We start from the raw sequence: 14,319 nt of genomic DNA on the forward strand, positions 1-14,319 counted from the left end.
AACCCGACCCAATCCAACCTGTGAACACCCCCATGGACAAAGACATCTTTTATTTTTGTATTTATTCTTTACTTTACATATATGAACAATTAATTTTAAAAAAATACATGGAAGCGATAAAATACTACTCGTTTTCTTTTCACAGATGCTTTTTATGCTAAAAATAAATAAATGAATAATAAAAAATTCAAAAAATGGTCTTTAAAACAAGGTTTTCTACATTAAAAATAAAGGGAAAAAAAAGCACGAAATTAGTTTTCTGAGAATCTAGAGAATTTAGGTAAATCTTTGAGATGTCCAGAATATTAAATATCTAGAATTATAGATGTCTGAATAAAAATGAATCATTGCAACGTTGGAATTCTCATGTCGTAAGAGAGCCTCCAAAATTTCTTTCCTATGATCATTCTAGGATGTCCAGACATCTAAAAATGTCCGAGTATTCAATATTTTTATAAAAATACAATTAGAATTTGGAAAATCTCAGGGTTCGATGAAATAAACATCTTCCAAGATTCTTTTTTAGTATAACATGTGAGGGTGGGAGATCGAATTTACAACTTTTTGGTTTAAGATATATGTCAATTAACACTGAGTTATGCTCCCTTTGGCACGTCTCTAAAAGTTTTGAATAGGAATATTTATAGATTTATTGAATAGCGTTTATAATAATCCAGAATATAAAATTATATGTTGAGAAAATTTTGTTATATTGGCATGGGTTTAAAATTTAAATTGGAAAAGATTTATGTATGTTGACTTAGCAACTGAACCCATATAGCTCAATCATATATGGAAGCAAAGAAAATTAACAACTGAACAGATTTTCTTTTCCTTTTGTTGTGTATGGAATCTTTTCCTTTATTGAGTCAATCACAAGTCTCTCAATTATTATCTTAGAAAGATTACTATAAACCCAAAAATAAAAATGGATGAAATCTCTCCAATCTTTGCTATTTGTTTCTTCAAATCTATACTATGACTTGAACTTCTCTCTTCTCTATATATATGTTTGTGTCTTTTGTGACATTTTGGGCACACGAGAGTAGGGAATGATCGCTCATAGGTATAATTATCTATGTCAATAAAATTCACCGTCCTTTTCGAGAGTCTCATGGGATAGAAACTTTGTATTGTTCGATAACATTTTAACAGATCGTTTGTGTCGTGTTTGATTCCCACGGAATAGGATTACAGGCATCCAAATTTATGTGTTTTGTTTGAAATCTTACTATATAATCTTTCATTTATTTTATTGTTTCAATAGTCATCCAACATTAACTGAATCGACATAAAAATATGATATTAAATAAAAAAAATAAAATTATTATATGAGTTCAAATATATTCTTGATATTGCCAACTATCTAGATTTCCAAAAATTAAATGGCCCCTAATGAGGTATTGCATTTTAGGTGGGGAACAACCGTGACTGAAAATATATTTGGTGTCCTCATGAATATCCTTACAAATATATTTATTGTGTAAAACAAATATTACTAGATATCTAATTACATCAGACATCTATAATTTCAAATATCTAATATTTATAGTATCTGAAGATGTCAGCTATCTAGATTTTCGAAAAACAAACCGCTCCTAATTAAGTTTCATGGTTAGGTGGGGAGCAGTGTGCCTGAAAAATATGTTCGGTGTTGATACAAATAATCATAACCCTATAAATTCCTTATATGTAATTCTCAAAAAACTATCCAAACAAAAGAACCCCATACTAACAACAAGAAAGAGAAATACAATTCATACAAGTTTAACAGGCCATGAAAAGAAAACCAAGAACACAATTACGAGGGGGTGTTAATCAAATCAAAATTATTTGAGAGAGGTAAAACTGAATTAAGAACAGATTCTGAAAGGGGCAAAAAGGTAATTTGGAAAGGGGAAGGAAAAAGTAGAGAAAGTTTACTGGTTTTGGTGGGAATTTGGAGGTGCAGAGATGTTTTGATTCAGCCATAACTGCAACGTCTTCTATCAGTTTCCGGCAAAACCCATTTCCCCCATTGCCCTTTCTCCCACTTCTAGAGAGAGAAAACACATAAATAAGAGAGAGAAACCCCCATCACTTTGTATTCTATATAATTTTTGGTAGCCAAACTAAACAAGCTTTTGAGTTTGTTTTCCATTGCAAAAATTTTTCCCAAACCTCAAAACTTCAAACCCTTCTCCAAGGTCTGTATATCCTTCACTTTCCTTCTCTCTCTCTCTTAGATCTGCTCTCCACACAACAAAATTTTCTTCCTTTTTCTCTTTTTTGGGTACCCATTTCCCTCTCCTCTGCGTTTCTCGTCTCGAGGAGCTGGAACAACGTGGCTGATGATTCTACACGTGAGCTATATTTCGAAACTTCGGTTGTTAGAGTAATTTTTTTTATATGGATCTGGTGGTGGGGTTTTCAGGGAATTAAAGAGGGTGGAAGATGGGGAGAGGGAAGATCGAGATTAAGCGGATCGAGAACACGACAAATCGGCAGGTGACGTTCTGCAAGAGGAGGAATGGACTGCTGAAGAAAGCTTATGAACTGTCTGTTCTTTGTGATGCTGAAGTTGCCCTCATCGTCTTCTCCAGCCGTGGTCGCCTCTATGAATACTCCAATAACAGGTTAAGAACAACAAATTTTCTTTTATGTTCTTGCCTTATAATGATGATCTTTTTGTTGCTTCACTGTTCCAATTTTAACTTTAACTAAATGGCTTTAAATAGATCATGCATCTAGAGCTCTCTCGTCGTAACTCAACTCGGTAAAATATTAATGTTGGTCTGAGCGTAGCTCAACCGGTTAAAGTATAATAATCTCTCTAGAGTTGAGCTCTTTGTTGTTCTTCTTCGTCCCTACTCCTGCCCTTTGTTTGAAATTTGAGTTATATAATCCATATTATGGAAATTACCTTCATTTTCTTCTAATTATTGCAATTGGGTTTCGAAATAAATGCATGAAATATTGTGTCAAACATTTTTAGAACAAAATTTAGTCTTTTTCTTTTTATTTTTTTTACTTTCCTATGTATTTTTTCTTGAGATTTTTTTTTGGTTGCTGTAGAATGTGGCTGATAGTACTCTTATTGATTTTAGATGTATGGGTGGAGAGATAAAAAAAATGTGTTTTTAAATCTACGTCCAACGATTATGGGTGTCGGAAGGCGCTGTCGTTGTAGTGGTCACTCCTTAAATTTTTTTTTTTCCTCTCGCTAGGAGTTGTTGAATTATTTCGTTTGATAACTATTTTGCTTTTCATTTTCTATTTTTAAAAAATAGGTTTGTTTTTTACAATTTCACTAGCTAGTTTTTCACCTTTTTTGAAAACATATTTCAATTCTTACCCTAAATTAAAAAAAAAGAGTTTTCGAAAACTGCTTCTTCTTTTTTTTTTTTTTCAAAATTTTACATATATTTTATAAATGTTTTAAAAAATGACTCTATAACAAAACAAATGAACACACAAGTGAAAGCCATAATATTTCTAAGCTGAATTTTTTAAACACACGAAACAGAAATGAAATGGTTATCAAACGGGACGTTACATATTTATGAAAGTTGTAGTCATACCGCTTTTAATATAAAATTTTTCATAGGTCGAAGATTCAAACTCTAGCCTCCTAAAAAAATCCCACTGTCGAAATGTTTGCTCGGTCGAAGGAGACCATATCTCTAGTAAAAGTCCTATTTCCATATTGGAAAGAGATTCAGTGTTTGGCTTCCTTCTATAGCTAGATTTGAGAGGCTTGGGCTGTGTTGATCAAAATTTGCTATAAACATGTTCTTTTTTTATCTTCTTTCAATAGTGAAAGAACTGTTTATATACATTGAAAAGGAAAAAACACACAACAGTTTTTTCCATATCAAACTCAATGTTTCCTTAATCATTTCTAGGGTTATAACTCAGGGTATCCTTCAATCACTCTTTGTTTACTCCTAGATTTTTCTGGAATAGTAGGACACACAAATGATGTTAGAATGAGTTTCAAAAAGTTCAGTTTTCTATATTTTTTTAGATAAAAAGCTTATTTTTTTCCTTTTTATTTTAAGTCCAAATATACCACGGGTTGGAGATTTGAGATTCAAGATTTATAGAAATCTATAATGTCTTAATCGGTTAAGCTATACAAATTTTTTACTATTTGAAAGTCCAATGCAAGGTTTGCAAGGTTAATAAATACATAAGGTAGATTTTTAATATTATTTTTAGTTCTTGAAATCTAGATGGTTATTTTTTCAAAAAAAAAAAAACACTAGAAATAAAAATGACAAGTTCTAAAACCAAAAATTAAAACCAAGCTGACAATTTTGTTTTTTGTTTTCTCTTTTTTGAAAATCTTATTGTATTTGTTTGCAATTCTTTTGTCATGCTTTGGTAATCTACAACTTCAAAACATTTTTACAATTTTAGCTCGGCTTTAGGTTTTTGATAATATTTTTTTTTACTTAAATTTGAAGATTTCAAAAGTGTTTTGAAAATGAAAAAGAAATAATTGAATAAAGAATTTGTTGATAAATAAAATTAATTTTTAGAAACAAAAATCAAGTTCACATGGAGCCTCTATGTCTCCATATCAAAAAAAGAGCTTCTAGCTAAGCATTATGTATCAAAAAAATCAAGTTCAATGGAAAATATCAATGAATATTTTTTTAAAAAAATCATAAAAACATATATCATCAACCAAAATGTCGGAAGTTCGAATCTTGACCGGTACATGGTGTTGAAATAAAAAAGAATCGTGAAAACCAATAAATAAGAATTTCCCACTTTAAAGATCATTATTATAGTTAATATTAATGTTTTATGTGAGTGATATTTTATTAACATTTTTATATTTATGTTCGGCATTTTTTTATGGTACAATGGAAATATTTGGAAAAATTACATAGAACTCATTGAGGTGTTTCATGTTTCCATGTCTCTCTCCCTCTCTCATTGTTTTGACCCTTTTTCTGTGTATGATCTGAACTTCTGAGGTTGGTAATTTCCAAGAATGTTTCCTTTGTCTGTGTTTGGTTTCTTTTTCTGTTGTTTTTTTGTTCTTTAAGAATCTGATTGTCTGTCACAGCCTCCACTTTTGAGTTGTCTTTCATTTAATCCATTCCACTCGATCTTTTCCTCATCAATTTTGATTTTACAAACCTTCTTTTTTTGTTTGAAAACATGTTTGGTTTTTGTATTGGTTAAGATTGAGATCTTTTTGCTTTCTTTTATCTTCCTCCTCTTTTGTTTTCATGAGCTTTTCTTCTTTTTAAAACAATTGGAAGTCATTTTGTTTCACTAAAAATGATTTTAGGCTTGTGAATAGGAACAAATAACCTTAACGTTTTCAAATAAGTCGAAAAGACTATTATCGATCGAGTATAAGCTATCGGATATGTTCTAAGGGTGTGTTTTGGAATGCCTTTGGTTAAAATTGTAGGTAGTTGAAAGTGCTTTTATCTTATAAGCTCCTTTTAAAATATTTTGAGAAATTCAAAAGAGAAAAATAAGCTTAAAATGCTTTTAGAAGAAGCATTTAACTAAAAAGACATGCCAAACACATTTAAGGGTATATGTTTTCAGGAATGATTTAAAATTGCGAAAATCACATGTTCGTTGAAGGGATAAAAAATTATTTTGCAAAATCTAAAATAATTTTTGAATGATTTTTGAAGTATCAGTTGATAGATCATTTTTGTTTAACGATTGAAAATTACTTCTTTAATTATATAAAAATAATCCCTTCAAACTGAACATAAATCAATTGTACTTGAATCTCTTTTTTAAAAAATAACTCATTGTACGATCGCTCCCAAAACATGTTCTAATTGATCAGTTCGTGTTCAATAACATTGGTCTTCCTAGATCGCTCTAAAAATCACACGACATTCTTTTTGTCAAAACCGCTCATATAAACATAAAATTAATTTCATTCACTTTTGAGTCATGAGATATAAAATATGGTACAAACTTTTGTGAACAAAATAAAATAAAAAGGCTGAAATTTTGAATTAAGGAGAAGTTGATCTTAAGAAAACCAAGAGTTTGATCTCTGACGGCAAAGCATTAAATTTTAGGATTTTCAGAACTCTCTCTGCATATATCCATTTTTCCTCAGCTTTATGTTTTTCCTCTTAGTGATAAATATCCCAACACAAATCTCCACACAATGAATGCCAAAAAAGAAAAGAAAAAAGCTTTCTCTTTTATTTTATTTTTCCTTTCCATTTTAAGCTCTTGATTTTGTTTCAAAACCCCACAATTTTTCTTCTGCTGCTTCATCTCTTTAAAAACAAAGGCCACTGCTACCATGGCCATTTGTGTTGCTATTCTCATGTCAAAAACAAAATGAAGCTGCTGACATGGAGATTTATGCGCAGTTGTTTTGGTTGCAGAAAAATGAGCAACACTACAGAGTAAGCCATATTATGTAATACTACCAGTTATCTCATAAAAAAATTACCCAATTTTTCTTTTGTCTTCCTATAAAATCTTTCACTTGGACTTTGGCAACCTTACCTCAAGATATAGGGTAGAAAGATCTACTTGATTCGGATTAGTTAGGGCTCGTTTTTTATAACAGGGTTGTTTCTTGTATTCGGAAAGGAAAACAAAATTGTGTTTTGATAATTGTTTCTTTCTTGTTTCTCGAAAAAAAGAAAAAGAAATAAGGACATGCTTGATAACCCATTTTGATCTTGGTTTTTCAATTTTTTTTTTTGTAAGTAAAAAATGGATGAAAATGATCATTTGTCTTAATGATTTTGAAAATTTGGAAATGGAAGAGGGAATTTTTCTACAAAATAAAAATAAGCTACAAACATATAACGATTATCAAACATCTTTAGGACCCGTTTGGTAACGTTATTGTTTTTTGTTGTTTTGTTTCTCATTTTTTATTTTTGAGAAATAGAAGTGTTTGGTAATGGTTCATGTTTCTCGTTTCTCATTTTTAATAAACGTTTTCAAATTGTGTATAAATTTTAGAAACAACAAAATCAAACTTCTTATTTTTTCGAAAACGTAGGTAAAAACATTATTTTATCATTTTTAACTTATAAAATTCTTAATAAATATCAATAAATAAGTATAACATAAATTTTAGAATATTTAATTTGATAAAATAATTTTCATATAAAAATTTTATTTATTAATTTAAAATTTAAAATAACAAGAATAGAAAAATAATTATATTTTTCTTTATTCAAAAAAAATAATAAACAAGAAGTATGAATATTATCAAATGACATTAACATTTCTAAAAAATTGAAAACACCTTGTTTAGTTATATTTGGTTCGAAATATGCTAAATTAAAAGTAATTTGGATAGAATGAATTTTAGTCAATCATGGTAAGCCTGCCATTTTTTTAATTTTTTTAAATTTTTTGTTAGTCTAAAACCAGTTTTGATGGAGTAAAAAAATGAATTTAGTAAATTGATCATATGCCATGAGGAATAAAGAAATTATTCTTTGGTGAATATTTGTTAATTATTCTTGGATTCAACAAGTTGGTCATTAGTTATTAAAAAATAAAGAAATTAATTAGACTGTACTATTCTGATTTCTGTTCTGTAATTTCATCATTGTTTTTTATGACATTCAAGGATCTGACCATTCATATGTTAGGCAATAATTGGAAATGATTTTGCAGTGCCCTTTGCCATCAACAAAATCTTGTTCCTATTTTGTTGCCTTTTAATTTAAGCCCCTCTTTCCCATCTCTTTTCAACCCATTTTAACTCCTTTTATGCTACTAGCCAAGGCCATTTTTATTGCCTTTTAAAATGAGTTAATCGAGTGTGTGACTAATCTCACGAGATAACTGTGTTAAGTTCCCAACATTTTGTAACAAAATTTAGAAGGCCAAACTTAATCAACAAAACCGAGCAAATTTTCCCAAACTGTCTAATCTTAAAAATTGTACCACTTGAAACGTATGTGACTCAGACCTATTAGGTCAACTGATTTTGTTAGTTTCACTTTTAGCATGTAGCCCTTTGAGAACTTGTAGGAGATATATATGTTTTAGGTAAAGGACCCTAACGAGAGATTTGTGTAACCTATATATTTAAAGATAAGAGTTTCGAAATCTCCACTCATCCTTTTCTACGCTCCAAAAGTAATTTCTTTCATAGAACTTTATCCCTCAAAATTTATATGTTCTTTGTACGTTTTGCATGCTACTTTTCAATTACACAATATATACATCCTTTTTGAATGTTGCAGTGGCAACGAGCTCCAATTATATAGATCTATTAACATAAGTCGCATCCATTCCGAAAAGAAAAATTACAAAATATATACAATATCATATCTAATTGTTAGCTTCTAAACTTAAACTAATTTAGATTGTAAGCAAATTAAACTTAATGAATGGTGATAAAATGATAAGTTGTTTTGATTATTTGCAGCATCAAAACTACCATTGAGAGGTACAAGAAGGCTTGTTCTGATAGCTCAGCTACTAGCTCTGTCACTGAACTCAATACTCAAGTCAGTTTCTCTCTCTCTCTCTCCTTATTAACTTCCAAACTTTGATTATTATTTTTTTTAATCTTTTTATGAAATTTTTTATTATACTAAGATAGTTTTATACTCATATAAGTGGTTCCATGTAATTGTTGGTTAAATTATAAATTTTCACTACATAACTTGAGTTTAAGTTGAATTTGGTTCGTGTGATTTTAAAAGTTTTAATTTTCTTCTACGGTTTGGACTTCGTTTCAATTTGATCTTTATGATTTGTCCAAGTCTCACAAATATCGTTTCTAAATCATCTTTTAAGTTTTGCCCATTTAAAACCCACCTGTGTTTCGTATGTTTACACGATTTCATAACACATCAACTCATTGTCACGTAAATAAAAAAACATGTTACAACGTATTAAACATCAATGGTTAATGATAAAGAATATTTGTGAGGCTTAACTAAACTATATTGGACAAATTGAAATTTTTATAAACCACACGAACCAAATGAAAACCATGCCTAAATCAAGGGACCAAATTCGAAATATCTCAAACGAAGTACTATATAAAGTAATAAGTAACAAATTAACAGGTTCATAGCCCTAGAACTTTTCTCTTTGATAATTTTGACTCAAATTTCTTTGATATTCATGAAACTAATATGCTATATCTGATATGATATGGAAATAAAATGAAGTATTATCAGCAAGAATCTGCAAAGCTGCGCCAACAAATACAAATGCTACAGAATTCCAACAGGTTATTATTATGAGATACTTTTTAAAGACCATAAATTACATTTATATTATTCGGCTAAATATATAATTTCATCTTTAATATTCACGTCATTTTTTAATTTCATCCTTAATTTTTCGACCGTTGTTAAATATTTTGTGATGGTAAGAAAAATTGACTATACATAATTGAAAATTTTCAAAATTTAGGGACGAAATTGGAAAAGTGAAGGAAATATTATTGAGTAGAAATTATATATTTAGCCAAGATTCTTATATTCAAGTGGCTTCAATATGCTACTCTCATTTGTTGAAGCAATCTTGTTAGGCACTTGATGGGGGACTCCTTGAGTGCTCTTACAGTGAAGGAATTGAAGCAGCTTGAGAATAGGCTTGAAAGAGGCATCACTAGGATCAGATCAAAGAAGGTCGATTTTCTTTCCCAATTTTTTTTCTTCTTAATTGTCGAGGTTTCGATTATTTTGGTCCCTGTACTTTTACCTTGTCTTTATTTCATTCTTGTACTTTCATAACATTTGTTTTTGGTCTCTATCTTTTAAAAAGTGACAATTTTTATCTTCATCAGTAATATTTCACTACAAAAGATAAGATTTTTTTCTGACCTTTAAAGAAGTCGGGAAAAACCTTGATAAGGTCGAGGGCAACTTTTCCCAACGAAAAAATTTGCATCAGAAAAAAGTCGGTGAAAATCCGTCGGGAAAGGATACTCCCAACGGTTTTCTAAAAAACTATCGAAAAAATCTCCTTCTTACACGGTGGAAATATTTTAAGACAAATTTATGACTATATTTTAAGAAATTTAGTAAGTGAAGTCTCATGCTAAATTATGATTCAAAGAGATGAGATGAAAGTGAAATTAAAGGACCAAAATGGTTGCTTTTTAAGAGCACAAGGACTAAAACGGACGTTTCGAAACTACGGAGACTAAAATGTACAAACATTATTGAAAGTATAGGGATCAAAGTGAACGTTTTGAAACTACATAGACTAAAAATTAGAAACAAGCAAAGACTAAAATAATATTTAAACCTTTTATTAAATAAAAAATTTGATTAAAATAAGTAATGAAATCAATACCTCGAGAATGGTTGGTTTTAAGAAACTTGTAGTTATGTATGGACTGATATTGGGTTGGACTATAAAGCATCTTGGTTTTGTAGTTGTGTTGACAAGTTCTCTTCTAGTTTGTTTGAGTTTGGATGAATTCATGTACTTTACAGTGTGTTTCAGATGGCTTTAAGATTAAAAAAGTAAAGAATTTTTTAAACAAAACCATTTTTCCTTACCAATACTTTTAGAAGAATTGCTCGTTTAGAATGTGTTTAGTATAGTTTTCTAAGTATTTTAGTTAACCATTTTTTTTTATTTTTTTTTGGTTATGAAGCAACTTTCCTCTGAATTATTTTGAGAAAAGAGATTATCTAATACTTCTCTGTTTTCATGTTGAACAGCATGAAATGTTGCTAGCAGAAATTGAGTACCTGCAGAAAAGAGTAATCTATATTTAAGCTTTCAATATTCTGTTTCTTAATAATTTTATTTCTATAAATAAGATTGTTCATTAATATATATATTTTTTTAATTTCATTTATATAAAAACTATATTAAGCCTGATTTATGTGTTTTTTAGGAGATCGAGCTGGAGAATGAAAATGTGTGTATTAGAACCAAGGTACATACACATCACAGAGGATTAACTTCTCGTCTTTGTGTTAAATTTAGACCACCTATTTTTGAAGACACATATCAAAATTCTCATATCGACCATATTATAATGGTCTTTTTCTTATCTTCAACTTGAACTTAGAGCGTTTTGATCTTAAAAATCAAAATGATTTAGACCATTGCTTGCAAGCCGAATCTCTTATTAGCTGGTATGGTGATACTTATCCTTCCTGTTTAATAGAGGAGTAAAATCTGGCCTTCTAGATATCTTTCTATACATATATTTGGCATTCCTGAAATGAAGGAAACAAGTTGGAGGGCTGGAGTCATGCTTGATGGGCTTGACCTAGGGACTAGACCGTAGGCTTAGCTCTTGAGTTGTACCATGGTCCAAGGGACTTGGTTGGTATGGCTCGATCTCATGTCAATATTTATGGAATTCCATCTCAAAATCAATTAGCAATAAGAGGAATAATCCATATCTATTATAAATCTTTATTAGGTCACTTATCTTTTCAATGTGGTATCCTTAACATGCCCCTTCGTGATCGTGGTTGTTTTTTACTCATTGATCTTGGTTGGATCCCGTTTTTAGACAGAATGCTCGTTTGAGCGTTTTAGACTCTGATACTATATTAATATTCATGGAATTCTATTTTAAAACCAATTGACGATAAGAAAAGTAGAATTCTTAACACCTCATATAGGAAGCTTCCTTTCGAGCTAAGCCTTGTCCCATTTAGGTCTTTCGAAAGCGTTCGCTTTGATCTTGGTTACAAGCTTCTTTTCTCAGCTCGGATTTCTTCGTAGTTTATTAGTAGATTGAGATTTATTTTACCCATAACAATTTTGTTTTTCTTTTTTAATGTTTTACAGATAGCAGAAGTGGAGAGGCTTCAGCAAGCCAACATGGTTTCTGGGCAAGAACTGAATGCAATTCAGGCATTGGCTTCTCGAAATTTCTTCACTCCTAATATGATGGAAGGTGGAGCTGTCACTTTCTCACACCAAGACAAGAAGATGCTTCATCTTGGGTATCTCTCTCGGTCTCTCTCGATTTAAGAAAAAAATCGCTAGTCTCTAATATTTACATTTTAGCGGTAGAATTGACTAATAATAAACTTTCGTGATATGATATTTAAGTACAGTCAAATAACTATTTCGGTTTTAGTATTCTATTTTTAAAAACTATTACGATTTTGTTAAGTTGTTCACTTCAAAAGCATATTTACATTCTTAGTTAAATTTCAAAAACAAAGATAAATTTTTTGAAAACTATTTCTTTTTGTTTTCAAAATCTGATTATGAAATTGTTGATAGAAATTGTGTAACAACGAGTATGTATATAGATGAAAGTAACATTGTTAAACTTAATTTTTGAGAATATAAAATAAAAAACGAAATAACTGAAATCAAACTCTAGTGACTTGGTAGAAATTTAGAAACCGAATTAGGGACAAACGTTTGTAATTTTTCTTTCAAATGTTTTCTAAAAAGTTGACAAAAAGTTTGTAATTCCATATTTAATAATTTGACAGGTAATGACAGATTCTATTCTTTGATTTCATTTCACAGGTGATGATGATGTTGGCAGCTACTTTTGGAGGTCATAATGATGGGACAAATGTTTGTTTTAATTAAAATTTAGAAAATCATTGAGATCACAGAAGAGATTAAAATAAAATATGCCCATCATTTTCTAAAGATTAATTAATTTTACTTAGTGACCAATGTTCATGATGAACAGTGTGATTTGATTTGCAGCTGTGTTTCAAATTATAGATAATATATACATATATAATGACACTAATGCTGATGATGTGTATTCTGTGTATGATTTTTGTGCCTACGTGGACCAATAGGAATATGAAATTTGCAGCTTTTGAGGTTTACTTTTGTCTTAAATATTATTTATACAATATCACCTATATATGTTTGTGTGTTTTTAAATAATTCAATATTTACCCATGAATGAGTTAACTATTGCTTTTCATTTTCAATTTCATGGAATTGGACACTAGATTTAGATAACCATTTTTATCTTTTATTAAATTTTTGATCGCGCTATCATGTTCGATACGTTACATGTAGAGGTATAGTATAATGTTGATTAAGCTTTATAGAGACGAAATTTATGGCTAATTTTTTTTTTGCTGAAATTGATGAAATTTGAGAGGTTTATTCTATGGTCTTGCGTATTCATTATTATTATTATTATTATTTTTTATAGTATGAACTAATTTTTTAGGGTGGAATTTATCGAACCCTACTCTATTTTGGGACCCTTTTGTTATATGAATGCTTAAATGGTGTCATTTGCTTATGTGTGCTAATTAATATTGTATTAATTCTTAAGAATGATCAATTTAGGATGGGGTGCTAACTTCTTTTAATTTCGAAAAGGATTAAATTGGTGGAAATGACATAAGCAATACGAGTAGGTTCATGTCTTGAATAAGAGGTAGATTCAAGGGTGTTAGACACATTGTTATTTTAGATTTCCCAAATGCCACAGAAATTATCCAAACATTAATCATACTTATGAACAACTCAGATGTTGAACTTTAACACGCAGACTTAAGCTAAGTAGCCAAAAAAAGTAAAAATCAGTAAAAGGGAGCAAGAAGAGAGGACCATCAGAATTCATTGTAGTTCAATCCATAAATCTACCTTCAATCAAGGCCATCCACTATGTTAGATGATGAAAAATGGTGTGACATATGTGGACCAATAAGAAGAGTTGACCATTGAAAGAGTGTGAAGTCTCACGTACTCTTATTAACCCAAGAACAATCCAAATATTGAAGGATCCATGTATACACCTACAATACAACATAATGTTTGTAAGTGATTAAAACGACATATTAAATATTTATGGGTTTCATTTCAAAATCAATTGGCAAATTTTTTTTGGACCGGAGGCTCGTTTGAGCTTTTAGGCTCTGATACCATATTAAATATGCATGAGTTTCATCTCAAAACCAACTAGTAATGAGAAGAGTAACCTACTTATATTATAAACCCTTGTTAGGTCCTCTATCTTTTTAATGTGGGATCCTTAACACAACACCCGAACTGAAATTGCGCTCTTCCACGCTGGAATTACATACCCACGGTTTGCAGCCGCTGCTCCTATGATGGCGACAACTGAAACACTCCTAAATGACGGCAACAGAAACGAGGTGGCAGGGAAGACTCCTCTCTCTCTCAAGACTTTCTTGAGAGGTGTGGTGCCTAAGGTTTTATCTCCCTAAAAAAAATCATAATGTTCTATATATATATATATGGCCACTTAACACACAAATAAGCATCAGATAAAAAATAAAAAAATAGCAAAAGGTAAATTGGTAAAGCTATAAAAGGGAAAAATAGGTGAGATGGCTCACCTTTTGTTTTTGGCCCAACAACTAGTTATCTAACATAATTAATTAAAACTGGTAGCAAGAATATTAAGCA

The 14,319-nt window shown here is 30.1% G+C and overlaps 1 protein-coding gene across 3 annotated transcripts; it reads left to right on the top strand.

Annotated features, from left to right (window-relative positions):
* Nucleotides 1–2,026: 2,026 nt before the first annotated feature.
* Nucleotides 2,027–12,755, top strand: STK (K-box region and MADS-box transcription factor family protein). Of its 3 annotated transcripts, none has more exons than XM_022294297.2 (9): nucleotides 2,027–2,186; nucleotides 2,414–2,615; nucleotides 8,387–8,468; nucleotides 9,141–9,202; nucleotides 9,494–9,605; nucleotides 10,650–10,691; nucleotides 10,829–10,870; nucleotides 11,740–11,897; nucleotides 12,439–12,755. In XM_022294297.2, the coding sequence occupies exons 2-9, from the start codon at nucleotides 2,434–2,436 to the stop codon at nucleotides 12,440–12,442; spliced, it is 684 nt and encodes a 227-aa protein (XP_022149989.1). In that variant the 5' UTR covers nucleotides 2,027–2,186; nucleotides 2,414–2,433; the 3' UTR covers nucleotides 12,443–12,755. The 3 variants fall into 3 exon arrangements, with proteins under 3 accessions (XP_022149989.1, XP_022149992.1, XP_022149991.1); XM_022294300.2 differs by having other exon boundaries at nucleotides 9,506–9,605; XM_022294299.2 differs by lacking the exon at nucleotides 2,027–2,186 and adding an exon at nucleotides 2,209–2,342.
* The last annotated feature ends 1,564 nt before the right edge of the window (nucleotides 12,756–14,319 follow it).

This window comes from Momordica charantia (genome assembly GCF_013281855.1).
Source record: "Momordica charantia cultivar OHB3-1 chromosome 11 unlocalized genomic scaffold, Mcharantia_2.0 BLBB01000011.1, whole genome shotgun sequence".
In the NCBI taxonomy this organism is placed as follows: Eukaryota; Viridiplantae; Streptophyta; class Magnoliopsida; order Cucurbitales; family Cucurbitaceae; genus Momordica; species Momordica charantia.

Coding starts and splice junctions, on each gene's coding strand:
- STK (XM_022294297.2), top strand. CDS start 2,434: ATGGGGAGAGGGAAGATCGAGATTAAGCGGATCGAGAACACGACAAAT. Junction 2,616..8,386: donor TATGAATACTCCAATAACAG/GTTAAGAACAAC, acceptor GATTATTTGCAG/CATCAAAACTACCATTGAGA. Junction 8,469..9,140: donor TCACTGAACTCAATACTCAA/GTCAGTTTCTCT, acceptor AATAAAATGAAG/TATTATCAGCAAGAATCTGC.